General features: G+C 44.0%; 1 protein-coding gene and 1 non-coding gene across 2 annotated transcripts in view; both read left to right on the forward strand.

Annotated features, from left to right (window-relative positions):
* The window catches only part of SMG6 (SMG6 nonsense mediated mRNA decay factor), a 303380-nt gene that overhangs the window by 1219 nt on the left and 278038 nt on the right, over positions 1-24123 (forward strand). Inside the window, exons 2-7 of the mRNA XM_049782046.1 lie at positions 2637-4374; positions 6410-6602; positions 7174-7284; positions 11108-11214; positions 13272-13350; positions 22673-22783. Of these exons, the coding sequence (XP_049638003.1) occupies positions 2637-4374; positions 6410-6602; positions 7174-7284; positions 11108-11214; positions 13272-13350; positions 22673-22783 (2339 nt within the window). The remainder of the gene's footprint in view (positions 1-2636; positions 4375-6409; positions 6603-7173; positions 7285-11107; positions 11215-13271; positions 13351-22672; positions 22784-24123) is intronic.
* On the forward strand, positions 22267-22480 carry LOC125995145 (small nucleolar RNA U3). Its single transcript, XR_007490740.1, has one exon. It is a non-coding gene; the product is annotated as a small nucleolar RNA U3 (small nucleolar RNA).

Genomic DNA, 24123 nt, shown 5'->3' on the forward strand with positions numbered 1-24123 from the left:
GACTTGAGTTAGGGGGATAGATGTGCTTCTGCTGCAGGTTCGTGGTCCAAAGTCTGGAAAGTTGGTTTTTATCACCAACGAGTTACATTGGATTAATTCAGGTTTCCTTTTTCCTCTTCTCGGGAAAGTAGTGCTTCACTTCTCTTGGCCCAAAAGGATGCTGAGGCTGAATGAACAATTCTGGAGCCAAAGAGCTGTAGCTCTTCATATTTGGTGAAGCAGCCTTTTAAACTTCTGAAAAGACCAAAGCAATATCCTTCACTTCTCAGGTGTTCCTGAAGCACATGATTCCTGCTAGGGATTTGTTTTGAATTGGTGTTTATATGATGGTATTTTAGAGCATTCTTTTTGAGGATCGAGTAATCTCGATTTCTTTCATTTTCCCAAAGTGCATGTTTGGTAGCTTTTTAAATGCTATTTCCTTCCTTCCTTCCTTCCTTCCTTCCTTCCTTCCTTCCTTCCTTCCTTCCTTCCTTCCTTCCTTCCTTCCTTCCTTCCTTCCTCCCTCCCTCCCTTCCTTCCTTCCTTCCTTCCCTCCCTCCCTCCCTCCCTCCCTCCCTCCCTCCCTTTTCTTTTTTTGTCTTTGAGTCACACCTGGCAGTGCCCAGGGGTTAATCCTGGCTCTATGATCAGAAATTGCTCCTGGCAGCCTCAGAGGACCATATGGGATGCTGGGATTCGAACCACCATCCTTCTGCATGCAAGGCAAATGTCTTACCTCCATGCTATCTCTTCACTACTTTTTTTTTTGGGGGGGGCACACCCGCTGACGCTCAGTGGTTACTCTTGGCTATGTGCTCAGAAGTCGCTCCTGGCTTGGGGGACCATAGGGACACCAGGGGATCGAACCGCGTCCGTCCTAGGCTAGCGCTGGCAAGGCAGACACCCTACCTCTAGCACCACTACTTTTTTATATTTTATTTTTATTTTTTTGTGGACCACACCTAGAGGTTCTCAGAAATTGCTCCTGGCAGGTTCTGTGGAACATATGGGATGCTGGGACTTGAACTCAGGTTCTTCCCGGGTCAGCCATGTACAAGCCAAACCGCTGTGCTATTGCTCAGATCCTGGTAGTTTTTCTGTTTTTTTTGTTTTTTTAAAATAGGCTCTCTCTTTCATAGAAAAAAATAACGTACAAAAATTACATACTTGTTTATCTGCCATTTATCAATTTCATGGAGCCTGGAGAGAGGTGCTGAGTCTTTTTGCTTATACTTGTGTGCTTCAGACTTGGGTGTTTTGAGAGCATGTCACAATACTTCTACCATCTTGCAGGGAAAGCTCTCTCATGGAACTTTTTTCTTTTCATATTCCATCATCATAGTAGCAGTTGGTCTCAGTATTCTAATGATGATAGTTTGAGCAGCATTTACTTGAAATGACTTTACTGGCTGCTGTTAGACAGTTGGTGAGCATGAGTGGAGTTGAAGAATGTGAAAGGATCTGTTGCTTTCTGTTTGCTTCAAGAGGAGGTATGTGTGAGGAATCGATATGAAAAAGAAGATTGTCCTGGCCAAGTTCAGAGATGAGTTGTAGATTTTTGTTTAGGGATGTCCAGAATTGTGATTAGTTATGCATACCTCTCTTCTTTTTTTAGCTCACTTCCCACTCCTCACCCCCCTCAGTCCATTAATATGTTAAAAAATATTTAGTCTGGGGGCTGAAGAGATAGCATGGAGATAAGGCGTTTACCTTTCATGCAGAAGGTCATCAGTTCGAATCCGGTGTCCCATATGGTCCCCCGTGCCTGCCAGGAGCAATTTCTGAGCACGGAGCCAGGAAAAACCCCTGAGCACTGCCAGGTGTGACCCAAAAACCACACACACACACAAAATTTAGTCTGGAAAAACATTAGAGGCAGAAGAAGAAAAACCTAAGGTGGATGGATGCAGGGGCTTATAGAAGAGAACTGTTTATGTTGAAACAGATGTCTTTTATTCTGATAATGATGAGTAGTTTGGGGTCTTAGGGATTTGAATATTATGGCTTGATCGGGAGTATTTTTTCCCCTGCCCCTCTATTTAATTGTGTGGTAGTTCCAATACAATTACGTTCTTAGATCTACAACATATGTTGTACAGCTAGTGGAATCGATGCTTCTGCAGAAATTTTATTGTCCACTAATATTAGCCCCTACTTATTTTGTTTCTTTATGGATTTTGTACCAAATCCAATGGTACTAAAGGCATACTCCTGGCTCTGTGCTCAGGGATCAATCTTGGTGACCTTGGCGAATCATATGTGGTGCCAGGGATCAAACCTAGTTCAGCTGTTTGCAAGACTTAACTGCTATCCTATCTCTTCGACCCCAGCTATTAGCAATATATATATATTGTTTGTTTGTTTGTTTGTTTTTGGTTCGCACCTGGGATGCTCAGGGATTACTCCTGGCTCTGTGCTCAGAAATCACTCCTGGCAGGTACAGTGGACCATAAGGAATGCCCAGAATTGAACCACCATCTGTCCTGGATCGGGTGCATGCAAGGCAAATGCTCTTCCACTGTGCTATCTCCCCGGCAACATTTGTGTGTAATTCTTGCTCGCTTTTCTGTTACTTTGCCAGAATGACATACAACCTTCCCTCTGCCCCCTTTATTTTTCTACTCTTTGCCTTTTTTTTTTTTTTAATATTACAGAAAACATGAAGGAGCCCAGGCAGCGTAAAGATAATAGACGCCCAGATCTGGAAATCTATAAGCCTGGTCTTTCTCGGCTAAGGAACAAAACTAAAGTCAAGGAACCATCTGGCAATGATGAATGTAAAGATGAAATGGTTAATGATCGGGATTCTTCTGTTGGAAATGGAACACAGCACATTAAAGATGTTTGCAAGGAATTAAACAGCCAACAGCAAAATGGCCCAATAGACGCAGAAAATGTTGAGGCGCAGGATTCTTTTTCTAGGACTGCTGGACAAGAGGATCGAAGTCTAAGGATTATCAAGAGAACAAAGAAACCTGACATGCAGATATATCAGCCTGGGAGGCGTTTGCAGACAATTACCAAAGAAATAAATAACCGGGTGGATGAAGAAGAAATTCTTAACCAGGTTGAACAACTGAGAGTGGAGGAAAATGAGAGTAGGGGAAATACAAAAGAGCAGGCTGTGAATAAAGTAGACAAAGATGAGACAGAAAAGAACCTAGACAATGACAGAGTAAAGCTTGTTGTAAAGGGAGAAAAAGGAAAGAGAATTGAAAAGGGGGAAGGGGTAAAGAAAGTGATCGATGATCCTGGACAGGGGAAGCCTGGTTCTGCAAAGCGCTATTCCCGTTCAGACAAACGAAGGAACCGCTACCGCACCTGCAGTACTAGTTCAGCTGGTAGCAACAATAGCACCGAAGGGGCTGGCATGACTGATAATGGATGTCGCCGCCGTCGCCAGGATCGAACCAAGGAGAGACCTCGGTTAAAGAAACAAGTCTCTATGTCTTCAACTGACTCCTTAGATGAGGACAGAATAGATGAACCTGATGGGCCCAGGAAGAGCTCAGAAAGGACGAAACTTTTAGAAAGAAGTTGGTCTGGCCGTGGTGAGGGAGAGCAGAAAAGCAATGGTAAAGAAAATAGAGGCACTCTTCGTGTCACTTTTGATGCAGAAACCATGAACAAAGATTCTGTCACAGTAAGGTCAGGCAGAGAGGTGGATAGGATAAAGCCTGACAAGGCCTTGAGCAGTGCTGGCAGAGGCTCCGAGAAGCAGGAGAGCAAAAACCTGAAACAGGAACTTCGGGGTCGTGGCCGTGGCATTCTTATTCTACCTGCCCATACCACTCTGTCTGTTAGTTCAGCTACTTCTCCAGAATCTACATCTTTGGGACCTCGGCTTTTATTTGGATCAGGTAGTAAAGGATCTCGGAGTTGGGGTCGTGGAGGTACCACTCGGAGATTATGGGACCCAAATAATCCTGATCAGAAACCTGCTCTAAAGAGCCAGACACCTCAGCTACATTTTTTAGACACTGATGATGAAGTGAGCCCTACTTCTTGGGGTGACTCACGCCAGGCTCAGGCATCTTTCTATAAGTTTCAAAATTCTGACAACCCCTATTACTATCCCCGAACACCAGGCCCTACTTCCCAGTACCCTTATACAGGCTATAGCCCTCTGCAGTATCCAGTGGGCCCTGCGAATGGGGTGTACCCAGGACCCTACTATCCAGGCTATCCAGCTCCATCAGGACAGTATGTTTGTAGCCCTCTTCCTGCCAGCACCATGAGTCCCGAGGAGATGGAGCAACACATGAGGAACATGCAGCAACAAGAACTACATCGACTTCTCCGGGTAGCTGACAACCAGGAACTACAACTCAGTAACTTGCTCTCCAGGGACCGCATCAGTCCTGAAGGCCTGGAGAAGATGACTCAACTCAGGTATGGCGTATTCTGTCCTTTCTGTAGGGATATAGGGATAAGCGGGATGTGTTTAGGTTCCTATAACTGATGGAGGTTGAAACTTTTTAGGTAAGTCACGGGGTGTTCTCTCACATTGGTGTTTCTAACAGAGAGGTGGTTGGAAAAGAGCAGAAAAGAAAATGTTTCTAGTTCTAAAAATCATGCTCATAGTTTCTTTTTTTTTTTTTTTTTTATTTTGGTTTTTGGGTCACACCTGGCGGTGCTCAGGGGTCACTCCTGGCTGTCTGCTCAGAAATAGCTCCTGGCAGGCACGGGGGACCATATGGGACACCGGGATTCGAACCAACCACCTTTGGTCCTGGATCGGCTGCTTGCAAGGCAAACGCCGCTGTACTATCTCTCCGAGCCCTCATAGTTTCTTTAAGAAAAAAAAGAGGGGGCTGGTGAGGTGGCGCTAGAGGTAAGGTGTCTGCCTTACAAGTGCTAGCCAAGGAAGGACCACCGGTCGATATCAAATGGGTGTGGCCCGAAAAACCAAAAAAAAAAAAAAGAAAAAAAAGAGGAACCGGAGCAAAAGCACAGCGGTGGAGCGTTTGCCTTGCAATGTGGCTGACCCAGATGGACCTGAGTTAGATCCTGTCATCCTATATGGTCCCCCAATCGAGGAACAAATCCTGAGTGCATAGCCTGGAGTAACCCCTGAGCATCACTGGGTGTGGTCCAAAAACCAGAAAGGAAAAAAAAAGCATGGAATAACGAAACGGTAAAGGAAAGACTTTATACAATGCCAGAAAATGAACATCTAACTTGCAAAGATTTTGTTTGTTTGTTTGTTTATTTATTTATTTATTTATTTATTTTTTGGTTTTTGGGCCACACCCTGTGACGCTCAGGGGTTACTCCTGGCTATGCGCTCAGAAGTTGCTCCTGGCTTCTTGGGGGACCATATGGGACGCCGGGGGATCGAACCGCGGTCCGTCCTAGGCTAGCGCAGGCAAGGCAGGCACCTTACCTCCAGCGCCACCGCCCGGCCCCTGTTTATTTATTTTTTGATCACACTCGCAGCACTCAGGCGTTACTCCTGGCTCTACACTCAGAAATCGTTCCGCTCCTGGCAGGCTCAGGGACCATACGGGATGCCATACGGGATGCCGGGATTCGAACCACTGTCCTTCTACATGCAGGGCAAATGCCCTACCTCCGAGCTATATCTCCGGGCCTAAAGATTTTCTTTCTTTCTTTTTTTTTTGGTTTTTGGGTCACATCCAACAGCGCTCAGGGGTCACTCCTGGCTCCAAGCTCAGAAATTGCTCCTGGCAGGCACGGGGGACCATATGGGATGCCAGGATTCGAACCAATGACCTTCTTTTTTTTTTTTTTTTTTTGGTTTTTCGGGCCACACCTGTTCGATGTTCAGGGGTTACTCCTGGCTAAGCGCTCAAAAATTGCCCCTGGCTTGGGGGGACCATATGGGACGCCGGGGGATCGAACTGCTGTCCTTCCTTGGCTAGCGCTTGCAAGGCAGACACCTTACCTCTAGCATTACCTTGCCGACCCCTTGAACCCATGACCTTCTGCATGAAAGGCAAACGCCTTACCTCCATGCTATCTCTTTGGCCCCAAAAAGATTTTATTTCTGTTGTTAAATTTAGGTGGAGACTTATGGAGAAAAGCTAATATCCAATATATGATTTTCTTTAGATGACATTCTGCTATATAGAATGTAAATTAGTATTGTACTTTGTGTGGCCTTTTGGATTTCCTGACAACTAAGGTTTATAATTTGTAGGAAGATCAAATCTTTTTTTTTTTTTTTTGTTTTTTTTTGTTTTTTTATTTTTTTTTTGGGCCACACCCAGTGACGCTCAGGGGTTACTCCTGGCTATGCGCTCAGAAGTCGCTCCTGGCTTGGGGGACCATATGGGACGCCGGGGATCGAACCGAGGTCCGTCCTAGGATAGCGCAGGCAAGGCAGGCACCTTACTGCTAGCGCCACCGCCCGGCCCCGGAAGATCAAATCTTGGGCTTAGCTTTTGCATTTATTTTATTTCAGAGCTGAGCTACTGCAGCTGTATGAACGCTCTATTCTATTAGATATTGAGTTCTCTGATAATCAGAATGTGGATCAGATCCTGTGGAAGAATGCTTTCTATCAGGTAATTGAGAAGTTCAGGCAGCTTCTCAAGGATCCGAACGTTGAGAACCCAGAGCAGATACGGAACAGACTTTTGGAGCTCTTGGATGAGGTAAACCTTCATTATCTGTAGGCTAAAATCTTTGGCATCCTGTAGTATGTTCGGTTTTTGTCAGTGGAAATAACAAAACATTGACAAATATGCATGTTCTATTTTTTGGGTTTAGGTCTACCTTTCTCTGTTGCTTCCTTGAGTTCATACCTTGTTGCTTACTTAAGTTCTGAGCTTAGAAGCTTTTGTGGGTAAAGGGGATAATGTGTGTTCATATCTTTAAAACTATGGAAAGGCTTATGATATATATGTTTTGTGCTTATTTGTTGACCATTAAATAAGTGCTTTTATTTCTGTGGAATAAGTAAATGTTAACCTGCAAAAGTGTAAGTTGCCCCAGTTTCTGATGGGTAGATTTAATCAGAAGGGTGTGATTTAATTTAGTTTTATTTTTTTGAGTTACACTGTGCTGTGCTCAGGGCTTACACCTTGTTCTGATCACTCTTGGCAGGGTCTGGAGACCATGCAGGGTGCCAGGATGGATCCTGTTTTGGCTGTGTGAATGGCAAGTGCTCTCCCCATTGAGCTAATTTCCCAGCTCCAAGTTACCTTTTACTTTTTCCATTTACAGGGTAGTGACTTTTTTGATAGTTTGCTTCAGAAGCTTCAAGTTACTTACAAGTTCAAACTGGAAGACTACATGGATGGTCTTGCCATTCGCAGCAAACCATTACGCAAGACAGTAAGCCTTACTCTTTACCTTTTATGTTTATTTTAGGGAGTGGGGGTTTTGGACCACACCTGGTGGTGCTTGAGGATCATATTCAGTGGTGCTGAGGGGACCATGTGGTGCTGGGGATTGAACCAGAGGCCGCTGTATGCATTGCAAATGCTGTAACCTCTGTACTCTCTTTATCTCCTTTTCGTATATTTACTCATCTATTAGTGAAAATTTATTTAGAATTACATTTTTAGAGAAATTGCTAGGTGTTGGGGGCCAGAGTGGGTAGGCTGATCTGGGTTTGATCCCTGGAATTTCATATGATCCCCTGTGCCCTGCCAGGATTAATCCTTGAGCACTTCCTAGCATGGCACAAAAAATAAAAAAGAAAGAAAAAAAGATTTTTCTGTTGTGAGAACAGATATTAAACCAATTATAAGGTGATGTCTGAGTATACTGATTTCGGTATATAAAGCATCTTTGATAAGCAAAGAGAGAATTGGATTTGGTTTATAGTATAGTGGGCTCAAGGAATTCTAAGAGATTTTCAGATTGATTTTGATTAGGAGCTGAAATGGCTATTTGATAATAGCAGAGGGAGGAAAGAATCAGGGCTTGGAAAAATGCAACAAGTTGAGTTGCAACAAGTTGAGTGGAACTATGTATAGTTGAAAATAGGAGGCAAACCAATAAATAGTAAAGAATAGGTCATAAACTCTATATATGAACTCTGAAGAGTTTGTACTCATTGTGAAAGCTATGATGTGCTAGTGATAGGTTTTTTAGCAAATGGATAGCATTGATTTTTTTCTTTTATCTATTTAATTCTAGTTTTATTGTTGTATTTTGGGTTTTGGGCCATACCTGGTGATGCTCAGGAGTTACCCTCCTGGCTCCGCACTTAGGAATCATTCTTGGCAATGCTCAGGGGACCACATGGGATTCTGGAGCTTGAACCCAGATCGACTGCATGTATGACAAACTCCCTACCTGCTGTATTATCACTCTGGCCCTTCTACTTTTCTTACTCTTTTATTCCATCCTCCCTTTCTCCTTTTCTTCATTGTTGTAATGAGGTTGCACACACAAACTGGCTGTGGTGCTCATACAGTTTTTAGCTGTTTTTTGCAGAGGTTATGCTTGCAAACTTGGCTGGCAGTATTCACTGAGCTTTAATATATGCACATATATATTCTATATTAATATATTAACATATAATTATTATGTGTCATATTTGTTTTTCTATTTTTATATATTTTATATATTTTTATATATACAATATATATAATATATATTATATATATATATATATTTTTTTTTCCTTTTATGCGGGGGACATCCAGCAATGCTCAGTAATCACTTCTGTCCCGCACTTAGGAATCACTTCTGGTGGTGATCGGGGAACCATATGGGATGACAGTGCCTATCCACTGTACTGGCTCTTTGTACTCCTTTAGTTGTATGTTTGCACAAATGCTTGTTTGGTCTCATACTTCTAGTCAAGACACCCAGGTTGTGCTCCCTGTGAGTGTACCCTGTATATATTGACACAGCTATTTGGCAGAGGTCTCATTTCTAATTTTTTTTTTTTGGTTTTTGGGTCACATCCAGCAGCACTCAGGGGTTACTCCTGGCTCTACGCTCAGAAATCGCTCCTGGCAGGCTCGGGGGACCATATGGGATGCCGGGATTTGAACCACAGACCTTCTGCATGAAAGGCATTTGCCTTACCTCCATGCTATCTCTCTGGCCCCTCATTTCTTGATCTTGGGCACTCACATATCTTTTATTTTTTATTTTTTTGTCTTTGGGCCACACCTGGTGGCACGTGAGTTACTCTTTGGGTTACTCAGAAATTACTCTTGGGAAGCTCAGGAGGATCATATGGAATCTGGGGATTGAACCTGGGTCAGCTGTGTAACAAGGCAAATGGTCTACCTGCTGTGCTATTACTCTAGCTCCTCACATATCTTTTTAATTGTGTCTACTTCTTACTTGTAGTAGCACCCCTTTTATTGGTGCTCAAACATACCTGATTGCTGTGACTGGAAATCCCTAGTGATGGCAGAGATTACAGATGGCATGACTGCCTGGTTCAAACAGCAACTTCCAGGTCCTTTTTTTTTTTTTTTGGTTTTTGGGCCATACCCGGCGATGCTCAGGGGTACTCCTGGCTGTTTGCTCAGAAATAGCTCCTGGCAGGCACGAGGGACCATATGGGACTCCGGGATTCGAACCAACCACCTTTGGTCCTGGATCGGCTGCTTGCAAGGCAAACGCCGCTGTGCTATCTCTCCGGGCCCCTCCAGGTCCTTCTTGGCATATTTAGAACACCTGAAATTTGAATTCATGACCATGTACTTGCAGGACAGGTTCTCTAAACCACTGTGCTGTTTTTCTGGGCCCTTATTTACTTAATTTTTTTTTTTTTTGGTACTGACAATTGAAATGCCTCTCATGCATGGCATATGTTTTGCCATTGTACCACATAGATTTGTTTTTATTTTATTTTTTTATTTTTTTTGTTTTTGGGCCATACCCGTTTGACGCTCAGGGGTTACTCCTGGCTATGTGCTCAGAAATCGCCCCTGGCTTGGGGGGGACCATATGGGACGCCGGGGGATCGAACCTCGGTCCGTTCCTTGGCTAGCGCTTGTAAGGCAGACCCCTTACCTCTAGCGCCACCTTCCCGGCCCCATAGATTTGTTTTTAGAGCCATCTACTCTGGCAAATAAATGAATTTGGATCAGGGTTGGGAAAGAACGGAAGTAATCGAAAGCCTAGGGGATCATTTATGCTGGAGTTTGGGAAATATTTAGATACTTGGACTTTTTTTTGGGGGGCCACACTGTTTGATGCTATGGGTTACTCCTGGCTAAGCGCTCAGAAATTGCCCCTGGCTTGGGGGGACATGTGGAACGCCGGGGGATCGAACCCCGGTCCTTCCTTGGCTAGTGCTTGCAAGGCAGACACCTTACTTCTAGTGCTACCTCGCCGGCCTCTAGATACTTGGATTCTAACCCTGGTCAGCCATATGCAAGGCAAACTTCCTCCCTCCTGCTGTACTATTTCTCAGACCCCAAACTGTTTCTTTTTAGCTGGGGCCACACTTAGCACTGTTCAGGGGATATACCTAGCATGTAACTTGTGTGGGTGAGTATTCTTGCTCTTGGTGTTCAAGAACCCTGTTGTACCACAGGGATTGAGCCTGGGTTGGCTGTGTGCAAGGCAAGTGCCCTATTCACTGTAATAGTTCTCTGCCCCCTGCTGGTAATCAGACTTTGACTTTCAGCATACAAAGCCTGCATACTAGCCCTTTGAGTGATTTCTTTGGTACATAAAGTTCTGCAGCTGTTACATAGATTTTTAAACTCTGACTTTCAGAATATTTTCTTCCATTAACTTGGGCCTCAAAAGAAGATTGGCTTTCTTTGCACTCTGCTAAGCTGTCTTAGTAAATTTTACATTACATAGTTGACATTTTTTTGCTTAAGCCTAGGCTTAAACTTTATTTGGTGAGAACCAGTAGTGCCTTATTAATGCTGCTTTGTCAGTTTTGTTTGTTTTAGGGGCACACCCAATTGTGCTCAGGGCTTACTTCTGGCTCTGTGCTTAGTGATCACTCCTTGCAGGACTTGGGGGCACATTATGGGACCAGTGATTAAACACAGCTTAGTTGTATGCAAGGCAAGCACCCTGCCCACCGTACCTCTGGCCCCTGCTTTGTCATTTGATTTCATCCTTATTATTTAAGACTGCAGTATAATTTTATTTATTTATTTATTTATTTTTTTGCAGTATAATTTTTTAAGCATGATATTAAACTCAATTTTTTTCCCTGAAGGTAAAATATGCCTTGATCAGTGCCCAGCGATGTATGATTTGCCAAGGAGATATTGCTAGATATCGGGAACAAGCCAATGACACAGCAAACTATGGGAAAGCACGCAGGTACTTTTGCTTCATGTTCATTGCTTCTCTTATGTGGCTTTTATCTAAGCCTTTTAAAAAAAATCATTGGTAGGGGCCGGAGAGATGGCATGGAGGTTTGCCTTGCATGCAAAAGGTTGGTGGTTCGAATCCCGGCATCCCATATGGTCCTCAGAGCCTGTCAGGAGTGATTTCTGAGCATAGAGCCAGGAGCAACCCCTGAGCGCTGCTGGGTATGACCCAAACCCCCCCCCCCAAAAAAAAATCATTGGTCATAAATAAATAAAAAGTTATTTTTAAAAATGGAACTAGATAGTTTGCCTTGCATGCAGAATGACGGTGGTTCGAATTTCGGCATTCCATATGGTCCCGAGTCTGCCATCTATTTCTTTCTTTTCATTTTTTTTTTTTTTGGTTTTTGGGCCACACCTGGTGACGCTCAGGGGTTACTCCTGGCTATGCACTCAGAAGTTGCTCCTGGCTAGGGGGACCATATTGGAACACCGGGGGATTGAACTGCGGTCCATCCAAGGCTAGCGCAGGCAAGGCAGGCACCTTACCTCTAGTGCCACTGCCCGGCCCTAGGCTCTAAGCATAGAGCCAGGAGTAACCCCTGAGTGCTGTTGGGTGTGACCCAAAAACCAAAAATTAAAAAAAAAAAAGATCATGGGGGGCTGGAGTGGTGGCGTAGGCGGTAGGGCTAGGGCATTTGCCTTGCATGTACTAACCTAAGACAGACTGCGGTTTGATCCCCAGGCGTCCCATATGGTCTCCCAAGACAGGGACAATTTCTGAGCACAAAGCTAGGAGTAACCCCTGAGTGTTACCGGGTGTGGCCCCCCATTCAAAAAAAAAATGCGGTAGGGCATTTACCTTGAGTACAGCTGACCTGGGATGGACTGATTCCAGTCCCTGCCATCCCATATCATCCTCCGAGCCTGCCAGGAGTGATTTCTGAGCACCTTCTGAGTGCCACGGTTGTGGCCCAAAAACCAATAATAAAAAAATCAAGATTAAGAAAGGGGGCTGGAGTGATAGCACAGTGGTAGGGAGTTTGCCTTGCATGCAGCCAACCCAGGACTGACGGTGGTTTGAATTTCTGAATCCCATATGGTCCCCCGTGCTTGCCAGGAGCAATTTCTGAGAGCAGAGCCAGGAGGGAACCCCTGAGTGCTGCCAGGTGTGACCCCCCCCCCCATTTTTTTTTAATTAAAAAAAATGATTATGAAAAAAGGATCATTTTAGCTGCCTTGCATAAATAAATATAAATGTCTTACAGATGGTTCTATTGGTCTTTGAGTCATGCATTGTGACTCTAGGGTTACTTCTGACACTCCTATTTATGCCTTAAGTAGTAAGGACTATCCTATGATGAATTGGGAGAGTTGATACTAGTTTTTTTGTTTTAGGGCCACCCCCGGCGGTGCTCAGTGGTTTCTCCTGGAACTGTGCTCAGAAATCGCTTCTGGCAGGCTCAGGGGACCATATAGGATGCTGAGGATCGAACCCAGGTCCTTCTCGGGTTGTCCACTTGCAATGCAAACACCCTATCACTGTGCTATCACTCTAGCCCCATAGCTTTTATAATTTGTTTTGTTTTATTTTGTTTTGGGTCACTCCTGCCAGTGTTCAGGTTACTCCTGGCTCTGCACTCAGAAATCACTCCTGGCAGGCTCAGGGGACCATATGGGATGCTTAGATTCAAATCACTGTCCATCCTGATCTGCTGCATGCAAGGCAAATGCACTACCTCTGTGCTGTCTATTTTTCCGTCCCAGCTTTTTTTGCTTTGTTTTGTTTTGTTTTTTTTTTTTGTTTTTTTTTTTGTTTTGGGGTCACACCTGGCAGCGCTCAGGGGTTCCTCTGGCTCTGTGCTCAGAAATCACCCCTGGCAGGCACGGGGGACCATATGGGATGCCGGGATTCGAACCACCATCCATCCTGGATTGGCTGTGTGCAAGGCAAATGCCCTACTGCTGTGCTATCTCTCCAACCCTCCAGCTCTGCTTTATACTTATTAAAAAAAAATTAAAAAAATTTTTTTAATTTAATAAAAAAAACCTGTTTTTCTATTCTAGTTGGTACCTGAAGGCTCAGCATATTGCTCCTAAAAATGGGAGGCCCTATAACCAGTTGGCTCTGTTAGCAGTATATACGGTAAGAAATCCTGTGTATAGGGGAAGTGTTTTTCAAGTCATTTCATCTAGAAAGAAAATCAGTTCATTTCATCTGCTCACCGTAATCCCAGGGACTTGCTTCCTCTGCCCTCTCTTTATGTTGTTACTCCTGGCTCTATGCTCAGAAATCGCCCCTGGCAGGCACAGGGGACCATTTGGGATGCCGGGATTCGAGCCACTGTCCTTCTGCATGAAAGGCAAATGCCTTACCTCCATGCTATCTCTCCGGCCCCTCTATCACTCTTTTTTGTTTGTTTTGTTGTTGGGCCATTCCCAATAATGTTGGGGGGTTATTCCTGACTCTTTGCTCAGGGGTCATTCCTAGTAGTGCTTGGGATACTTTATGTGGTACTAGAGATTGAACTGGGTCAACTATGAGCAAATCCACAATCTATGTACTATCCCTTTATCTTTTACTTAGAGGTATGGTTCATAGTTTTTTTTTTGTTGTTGTTGTTCCCAGTTTATGGGTCACACCTGGCAGCGCTCAGGGGCTACCCCCAGCTCTACGCTCAGAAATTGCTCCTGGCAGGCTCAGGGGACCATATGGGATGCAGGGATTTGAACCACTGTCCTTCTGCATGCAAGGCAAATGCCCTACCTCCCTGCTATCTCTCCAGCCCCAAATATTTATTCACTGTTAGTCTTTTTTTTTGTTTGTTTTTCGGGCCACACCCATTTGACGCTCAGGGGTTACTCCTGGTTATAATCTCAAAAATCGCCCCTGGCTTGGCGGGGACCATATAGGATGCTGGGGAATTGAACCTTGGTCCTTCCTAGGCTAGCGCTTGCAAGGCAGATGCCTTACCTTTAGCGCCACCTCTCAGGCCCCTGTACTTTGTATTTTTGACTATGACTTCTAGTCTGGATCTCATCTTTTTTTGTTTGTTTTGTTTTGTTTTTGTTTTTTTATTTATTTTATTTTTATTTTTATTTTTTTTTTTTTTGGTTTTTGGGCCACACCCGGTGACGCTCAGGGGTTACTCCTGGCTATGTGCTCAGAAGTCGCTCCTGGCTTGGGGGACCATATGGGACGCCGGGGGAATCGAACCGCGGTTCGTCCTAGGCTAGCGCAGGTAAGGCAGGCACCTTACCTTTAGCGCCACCGCCCGGCCCCTTGTTTTTGTTTTTGTTTTCTGGTCACACCCGGCAGCGCTCGGGTTACTCCTGGCTCTGCGCTCAGAAATCGCTCCTGGCAGGCTTGGGGGATCATATGGAATGCTGCATGCAAGGCAAACGCCCTACCACTGTGCTATTTCTCTGGCCCTTGGATCTCATCTTATTTCCCTTCCGAATCATGTTGAACTAGGTTACTCATTACTAGAATTTAAATTTTTACATCTTTAAGTCTTTAAATCTGTCAAAGTCCTCAACTGGTCAGAATTTTACTTCCTTTTTACTCATTACTGCTTTTTTTTTTTTTTTATTTGTTTCTGGCCCACACTAAGCTTTGCTCAGAGCTTTCCTGGTGGTGCTCGGGACTGACCATATGTGTGTCAGGGATCAAACCGAGGTCAGCCACATGACGGGCTGGTGCCGTACCTGCTATCCTATCTTTTTTTCTTAGTAAAATCAGGCTTTATTCAAAGGTACTGAGGAAGGGGAAAGAGAGGATAAGAAAGGAAGAGATTAATACACTCAAGAGAGACATGGTTTCTCTACAGTTGGAGGGAGAGTCCAGGTACACAACACAGTATAAAAGTAGAAAAGTCAGGGCTGGAGAGATAGCATGGAGGTAAGGCGTTTGCCTTTCATGCAGAAAGACGGTGGTTTGAATCCCGGCATCTCATATGGTTCCCCCAAGCCTGCCAGGAATGATTTCTGAGCATAGAACCAGTAGTAACCCCTGAGCGCTGCCGGCTATGACCCAAAAACCAAAAACCAAAAAAAAAAAAAAAAAAGTAGAAAAGTCCAGGGGCTAGAGATAGCACAGCTGTAGGGCGTTTGCCTTGCAAGCAGCTGACCCAGGACCAATGGTGGTTCTAATCCCAGCATCCCATATGGTCCCCGTGCCTGCCAGGAATGACTTCTGAGCACAGAATCAGGAGTAACCCCTGGCAACTGCTGGGTATGGCCCAAAAACCAAAATAATAAAGAGGGAAATGAGGGGTGATATTTGCATACAGGCCCAAGGGGCACTTATGCACATGGTTCAATTATTATTTTATTTTATTTTTGTTTTTTGTTGGTTGGTTGGTTGGTTGGTTGGTTGGTTGGTTGGTTTTTGGGTCACACCCGGCAATGCTCAGGGGTTGTTCCTGGCTCTATGCTCAGAAATCACTCCTGACAGGCTTGGGGGACTATATGGGATGCCGGGATTTGAACCACCGACCTTCTGCTTGTAAGGCAAATGCCTTACCTCCATGCTATCTCTCCGGCCCCTTTATTTTATTTTTTTGCTTTTTGGGCCACACCTGGCAGTGCTCAGGGATTACTCCTGGCTCTGCACTCAGAAATCACTCCTGGGTTGGTCCGGGTCAGTCCCTGGTTTTCTATCTGCAAGACAAACTCCCAACTTAATGTGCTATCACTCTGGGCCCTATGGTTCAATTTTCTAATCCATCCTGCCATATTCTGTCTCTTATTTAGTCCATTAACATTGAGAGAAATTATTGTCACTGAGTTTTTGTATCATCTTTCTATAGGAATTTTAGTGTGTTTGTGGGATTAATCTTGAGTTTATGAAGTTCCTGAGCTGTTGTTTATCTGTGAAGTTGTATATGTTCTAAAAGTGTTCTTCTTGGTGATACATTCATTTTATTGACTTTTTTCCATTATATCCCACCACTGTCTTTGGACCTAGAGCATTTTCTCTGGAAAATATGCTATACATCTTTTTTTTTTTTTTTTTTTTTTTTGGTTTTTGGGTCACACCCGGTGGTGCTCAGGGGTTACTCTTGGCTGTCTGCTCAGAACTAGCTCCTGGCAGGCATGGGGGACCATATGGGACACCGGGATTCGAACCAACCACCTTTGGTCCTGGATCGGCTGCTTGCAAGGCAAACGCCGCTATGCTATCTCTCCGGGCCCACTATACATCTTAAGGATGTTCCTTTATATATGTATGTATGTATGTATGTATGTATGTATGTATGTATGTATGTATGTATGTATGTATGTATAATATGTATACATATATGTATATATGTATATATCTATATATTTGTATATATACATAATTTCTTTTTCTTTTTGACCATGCCTCTTTTAATATTCTGTCTCACTATAGTTTTCATTATTCTAATTAGGATGTGCCCTAGGGTGTTTTTATTTGGATCTCTTTTAGCTGTTACCTTTAGGTCTCCAGGATGTGAATGCTATGTTCTAAGTTCCAGCTCTTGGAACTTCTCAGCAGTGATGTCTTCGACTGTTGCTTCTTCATGGAGCTTGTCTTCCTGCTCTCTGGGACCCCAGTGAATCTTAAGTTGTTCCTCTTGAATTCATCCCAAAATTTTCTTGTTATCTGTTTGTGTATTTGAGGCTTTTCCTAAGTGCAGACTCCAGTTCTCCATTCAGAATTTTTTTTCCATTTAGTATTTGTTGATATTTACAGTTTGAGTGTTAAGTATATCTCTTTGTGGTTTTATTTGCATTTCCAAAGACCAATTATTTTCCATATCTTTTCTCATGCTTGTTGGCTATTTGGTGACCTAAATTTGATCTCTACCATTTCATAGTCTCCTAAGCATCATTAGGATACTATTTGAGCACTGAGCTAGGCTTAACCCCTGAACACTACTGGGTATGGCCTAAAAATAAAAAAAGAAACTTTACAATTTCATTTATATTAGCTCTTTTATGAACAAATTCATAAGAGAAAATACCAGTGGTGGGGGTGGGGATGGAATGAGAAAATGTATTTTATTAAAAATTATTTTTTGGCTACACCAACAGTTACTTAGGGGTTACTCCTAGCTCTGTAGTCAGGAACCACTTCTGGCAGTCTTGGGGTCCATATGAGATGCTGGAGATCAAACCCAGATTGACTGTGAGCAAGGCAAATGCCCTACCCACTGTACTATTTCTCCAGGAAATACATTTTTTTTTTTTTTTGTTTTTGGGCCACACCCTGTGACGCTCAGGGGTTACTCCTGGCTATGCACTCAGAAGTTGCTCCTGGCTTCTTGGGGGACCATATGGGACGCCGGGGGATCGAACCGCGGTCCGTCCTAGACTAGCGCAGGCAAGGCAGGCACCTTACCTCCAGCGCCACCGCCCGGCCCCCAGGAAATACATTTTAATGGGTATAAAATTTTAGTTTAGTGGGTCCTAAGCGGTACTGTGCTTGATTGAATCATTCCCTCTTGCTCATCAGATAGGTTTTTTTTTTTTTTTTTTTTTGCTTTTTGGGCCACACCCATTAATGCTCTGGGGTTACTCCTGGCTAAGTGCTCAGAAATTGCTCCTGGCTTGGGGGACCATATGGAACATCGGGGGATCAAACCACAGTCTGTTTTAGGTTAGTGCTTGCAAGGCAAACGCCCTACCACTTACGACACCGCTCTGGCCCCCAGATATTGGGTTTTTTGTTGGTTTGTTCTATTTTGTTTTGGGGCCATATCTAGCTATATCTAAACAATTTTCAGGTTAGTGCTGGCTTTGTACTCAGGAATCAGTCAGAGGCTGTACCTGTGGACCATATGGAATTAACTCAGTGCAAATGCCCCCACATTGTAATATGGCTCAGTCTCCAGGATATTGTTTCTTTACTGAAAAAAACTTGTTTTTTTTAGTAATTGAGATGTATAGGTAGTAATACAAATTATATTTGAAGCAATATGTGATTGATATTCTTTTTTTGCCTTTTTTTTTATGCTATACCTGATGCTGCTTAGGTCTTTATTTCTGATTCTGTTTTTTTTTGGGGGGAGGTTTGGGTTTTTGGGTCACACCTGGCAGTGCTCAAGAGTTCCTCCTGGCGCTATGCTCAGAAATCGCTCCTGGCAGGCTCGGGGACCATATGGGATACCAGGATTGAATCACCGTCCTGTATGCAAGGCAAATGCCCTATCTCCAGCCCTGTTCTTTTTTTTTTTTTTTTGGTTTTTGGTGTTTGGGTCACACCTAACCTGGTGGTGCCCAGGGATTACTATTGACTCTGCTCTCAGAAATCGCTCCTGGCAAGCCCGGGGGACCATATGGGATGCCGGGATTTGAACCACCATTCATCCTGGTTTGGCTTAGTGCAAGGCAAATGCCCTACCATTGTGCTATCTCTCCAGCCCCCTGGTTCTATTCTTAAGGATCACTTCTAACTTCTAAATGCAAAAATTGATATTTGAAGAATGATTAGATTTTAGAGAGAATAGCTATTATTTTGTTGTTGTTGTTGGTTTTTGGGCCACACCCTATGACGCTCAGAAGTTACTTCTGGCTCTGCACTTAGAAATCACTCCTGGCTTGGGGAACCATGTGGGATGCCGGGTATCAAACCATGGTTTGTCCTAGGTCAGCCATGTGCAAGGCAAATGTCCTAACACTGCGCCACTGCTCCGACCCCAAAAGCTAGTATTTTTTTAAAACAGGTTTTCATTATTAAGTAGTGGCATTCCCCTTAGCCCTTGAAATTGTCTTCAGCTGTTATAAATAGCTCTTAGTGAACATTTTTTCCTTCCCTTTTATTTTGGTGGGGGTGGTCACACCTGGTAGACTTCAGGGGTTACTCCTGACTCTTCTCTCAGAAATCATCCTGGCAGGCTTGGGGGACCATATGGGATGCCAGGGATCAAACCCAGTTTGTCTTGGGTTGCCGAGGTAAGGCAAATGCCTTACCGCTGTGCTATCACTCTGGTCTTTTTTTTTTTTCTTTTTTTCTTTTTTTTGTTTTTTGTTGGTGGTGGTAGTGGTGAGTGGTGGTGGGATTAGTTTTATATTTTCTTTTCTCAGCACAATCAACATGATAATAGTAGAAATGTGAATTTAAGTTCTTTCCTTGCATACAGCTGATGCAGTTTCAGTTCCTAGCACTGAGTTCCCCTGAGCTCTGCCATGTAGTTAGTGTACAGTAAGTACAGAGCCAGAAGTAAGAAGAGCACTGAAGGGTGTGGCCCTAAAACAAAACAAAAAAATGAATTTAAGTAGTCAGACAGAGAGCTAGATTCAACTTCTGGTATATGACCTAGAGATATCGCTTAAAGGACTAAAGTGCATTCCTTTTATGCACAGGATCCTTGGTTTGATTTTTCTCACCATGAGGCCTCCTGCATACCTCTAGGTGTAATCTTGCTTACTTATAGCACTTCTGTGGAGGTCCCCAAATGAACACTAATAAATATTTGACATATTTAGGATTTGATCTTTTTTTTTTTGTTTTGTTTTGTTTTGTTTTTGGCCCACACCTGGCGGTGCTCAGGGGTTACTCCTGGCTACCTGCTCAGAAATAGCTCCTGGCAGGCACGGGGGATTATATGGGACACCGGGATTCGAACCAACCACCTTAGGTCCTGGGTCTTCTGCTTGCAAGGCAAACACCACTGTGCTATCTCTTTGGCCCCTGATTTGATCTTTCTTATTGGTCAAATTTATAATATTTCTTTTTTTTTTTTTTTTTTTTGGTTTTTGGGCCACACCCAGTAACGCTCAGGAGTTGCTCCTGGCTATGTGCTCAGAAGTTGCTCCTGGCTTGGGGGACCATATGGGACACCTGGGGATCGAACCGCCGTCCGTCCAAGGCTAGTGCAGGCAAGGCAGGCACCTTACCTCCAGCGCCACCACCCGGCCCCAGAATTTATAATATTTCTTAACTTTTGGTGATACCGAGAATGCTCAGTCTTACTCTTAGCTCTATGCTTAGGGATTACCAATGGCAGGACTCATCTGGTACAGGGGATCAAAGGCAAATGATCCAGCTTTCTGCCCTTGTGCTCTTTTCTTTGGTTTGTTTTTGTTTGTTATTTTGGCCACACCCAGTGATTTTTGTGGTGTTAAAGGGACCATGTGTGAAACCGGAGATCAAACTCGTTTCATTACATGCAAGGCCAATTCCCTATCAGGTATATACTGCTCAGACCCCTGCCCTAGTGGTTTTTGTTGTTGTTTGTTTGTTTTGTTTTTGGGCCACACCTGGTGATGCTTGAGGATTACTCCTGTCTATGTGCTCAGAAATTGCTCCTGGCTTGGGGTGCCATATAGGATGTCAGGGATCTAACTGAGGTCTTTCCTTGATCAGCCTTGTGCAAGGCAAATGCCCTACCCCTGCGCTATCGATCTGGCTCCTCTAGTGTTCTTTTTTATTTGTTTTGTTTTATTTTTGTTCTTTGTTCATATTTGATGTTATTTAGGTTACTCCTGGCTTTGCACTCAGGAATCACTCTTGATAATACTCTGGGGACCATATAGGATGCTGGGGTTCAAACTTGAGTTGCTGCATACAAGATAAGCACCTTACTCACTGTACTATACTGTCTCTCTGGCCCTTGTCTTAGTATTCTTTTGTTTTTGTTTTTGTTTTTATTTTGGGGGGGGTCACATCCTGCAGGGATTACTCCTGGCTCTGCACTCAGAAGTCGTTCCTGGTAGGCACGGGGGTCCATATGGGATGCCGGGATTTGAACCACTGTCTTTTCTAATCAGCTGTTTGCAAGGCAAACGCCCCACCCGCCTTGTTGTCCTAGTATTCTTTTTTTTTGTCCTAGTATTCTTAACTTGAGAGTTTATATCTATGAAGTGCTGGCCAATACTACCTTATAGTTAGTAACATTGTCATTTGTACTTTTAGTTTTGGGGCCACACCCAGCTGTGCTTGGAAACTATTTCTAGTTCATTGCTTAGGGTTTCATGCAGTGCCAAGGGTTGAAGCCAATTTTTTGCTATGCAAAGCATGTGATCCAGCTCTTTGAGCTGTCTCTCCAGTTAGTCATTTATTATTTTTTAAGATAATAAATAACTGGACAGAGATAGTACTACAGGTTGGGCATTTGCTTTACAAGTGGCCAACTTGTATTATTTGATCTCAGCACTGCATAGGGTCCCCCAAGCCCCTCCTGGAGTAGTACCTCAGCACCGATAGGAGTAAGCCCACGCACCAAAAACAATAAAATAAAAAAAATATTGGTGGGGCTGGCATGGTGGCGCTAGAGGTAAGGTGCCTGCCTTGCCTGCGCTAGCCTAGGATGGACCGAGGTTCGATTCCCCGGCGTCCCATATGGTCCCCCAAGCCAGGCGCGATTTCTGAGCTCATAGCCAGGAGTGACCCCTGAGCGTCACCAGGTATGGCCCAAAAATTGGTGGAGCTGGAGTGATAGCACAGTGCATAGGGTGTTGTCTTGCATGTGGCCAAACTGGGTTTCGTCCCCTGAACCTACCAAGAGTGATTTCTGAGCGCAGAGCCAGAAGTAACAGAGCCTGAGTGCTGCTGAGTGTGGACCCCTGTTCCCCCCAAAAAATAAAAGAAAGAAAAAAAATAATTTTTTTTTTTTTTTTTTTTTTTGTTTTTGGGTCACATATGGCTTCACTCAGGGGTTACTCCTGGCTCTGTGCTCAGAAATCGCTCCTGGCAGGCAAGGGGGACCATATGGGATGCCGGGATTCAAACCACCTTTGGTCTTAGGTTGGCTGCTTGCAAGGCAAAGGCCCTACCGCTGTACTATCTCTCTGGTCCCCAAAAATAAAATTTTCTTTCTCAAAATGAAAAATATTTTATGAAACTCTTTATTCTTATCTTCTCCATTCTTAGTACTAGATACTATGCAAAAAGAGATCTCTGATCAAGACTATACTTTCCTTTTTTTTTTGGTTTTTGGGTCACACCCAGCAGCGCTCAGGGGTTACTCCTGGCTCTATGCCCAGAAATTGCTCTTGGTAGGCTAAGGGGACCATATGGGATGCCGGGATTTGAACCACCAACCTTCTGCATGTAAGGCAAATGCTTTACCTCCATGCTATCTCTCCGGCCCCCAAGACTATACTTTCAGGGATCACTTCTATAGTAGGTAACTAGAGAAGTTTCTCTGATCGGGTAGAGCACCCGAAGTCATGAGGAGGAGCCAGAGCATCCTCTCCTGAGCTTGAAGCCAGCTCTAGGTATTGCTTCTGCGGCTGCCTTTGGCCATTGACGATCGTTCTTCCCTTCCTTTGGAAGGGGTAGAGGGAGAGGATGCAGTCTGAGTGGTTAAAAAAAAAAGAAAAAGAAAAAGAAAAAAAAGAGATCTTTGATCTAATTGTCTTTGGGTTACTCATGATTAGCATCCCAATTTTTTTTTTACAGGAAATCGTCACAGGTTGGGGCACACAGACTGAGAGAGATAGGATTTCATTTGTCACTTGATTCAGGTCAACTTAATATGTTTTTGGCTTTTTCACAGAGGAGAAAGCTTGATGCTGTGTATTACTATATGCGGAGTTTAGCAGCCAGCAACCCTATCTTGACTGCCAAGGAGAGTCTTATGAGCTTGTTTGAAGAGACCAAACGAAAGGTGAGTGGGCATGCTGGCAGAATCACTCTTTCCTAGAAGACTGTTTTCCATAGTGCCCCATTTCTTCAGTTAATGATGACTAATTTTTTTTCCCGGGGGTGGGGGATGGAGGGTTTGGGCCACACCCTGTGTGACGCTCAAGGGTTATTCCTGGCTATGCGCTCAGAAATCGCTCCTGGCTTGGGGGACCATATGAGACGCCACGGGAATCTAATTGAGGTCTGTCCTAGGTCAGCAAATGTCCTACAGCTTCTGCCACCGATCTGTCCCCATGACTAATGTTCTTGAAGGGAGTTCCATCAGAACTCAACCTAAGCAAAATAAACTAATTTGTTTCACTTATTTCTCTTCAGTGTTTTAATATAGACACTATGATATGCAGTGCTGTTAATAGAAATGTTTCAGGCTTACAGTGTTGTTACATCACATTTACCATCAGAATGTCAGTATCCCTCTATCATTGTCTCTAGGTTTCCTCCCTCCTTTCCTTCCTATTTGCTTAGTGTACACTCCTGGTTGGTACTCTGGGGACCATATGTGGTGCCAAGGATTGAACCAGGTCAGCTGTATGCAAGGCAAGCATTTTACCTACTGCACTTCTTTTCATTTTTTGATGCATACCAGACTCATTTTATTTTATTTTACTTTTGTTTTTTTTTTGGGTAATACCCGGTGATGCTTGGGTTACTCCTGGCTTGGCTCTGTGCTTAGAAATCGTCCTTGGGGGGCCGGGAAGGTGGCGCTAGAGGTAAGGTGTCTGCCTTGCAAGTGCTAGCGTAGGTCGGACCGTGGTTCGATCCCCCGGTGTCCCATATGGTCCCCCCAAGCCAGGGGCGATTTCTGAGTGCATAGCCAGGAATAACCCCTGAGCATCAAATGGGTGTGGCCCAAAAACCAAAAAAAAAAGAAATCGTCCTTGGTAGGCTCAGGGGACCATATGGGATGTTGGGAATTGAACCATCATTGGTCCTGGGTCGGCTACGTGCAAAACAAACGCCCTAATGCTGTGTTATCTCTCTGGCCCTATCAGACTCATTTTAAAGAGAGCCTTGTAAGGCCCTTAGATGTGTATTTTACACAGAATCTGGATTATAGAATTTTATGACACCAAATAGATGTTACTCTAATACTCTGAAATTGAGGCAGTCTTTATTTCTTAGTTCTTTTTTGTTTGTTTGTTTGTTTGTTTGTTTTTGAGCCACACCTGGCTATGCTCAGGGATCACTCCTGGCAGGTTTGGGGGACCATATATGGTTCCCGGGATTTAACTTGGATAAGGCATGTACAAGGTAAGCACTCTACCTGCTGTACTTTCACTCCTGCAATAAACTGAAGTGGGT

The sequence above is a fragment of the Suncus etruscus genome, chromosome 1 (assembly GCF_024139225.1).
Source record: "Suncus etruscus isolate mSunEtr1 chromosome 1, mSunEtr1.pri.cur, whole genome shotgun sequence".
In the NCBI taxonomy this organism is placed as follows: Eukaryota; Metazoa; Chordata; class Mammalia; order Eulipotyphla; family Soricidae; genus Suncus; species Suncus etruscus.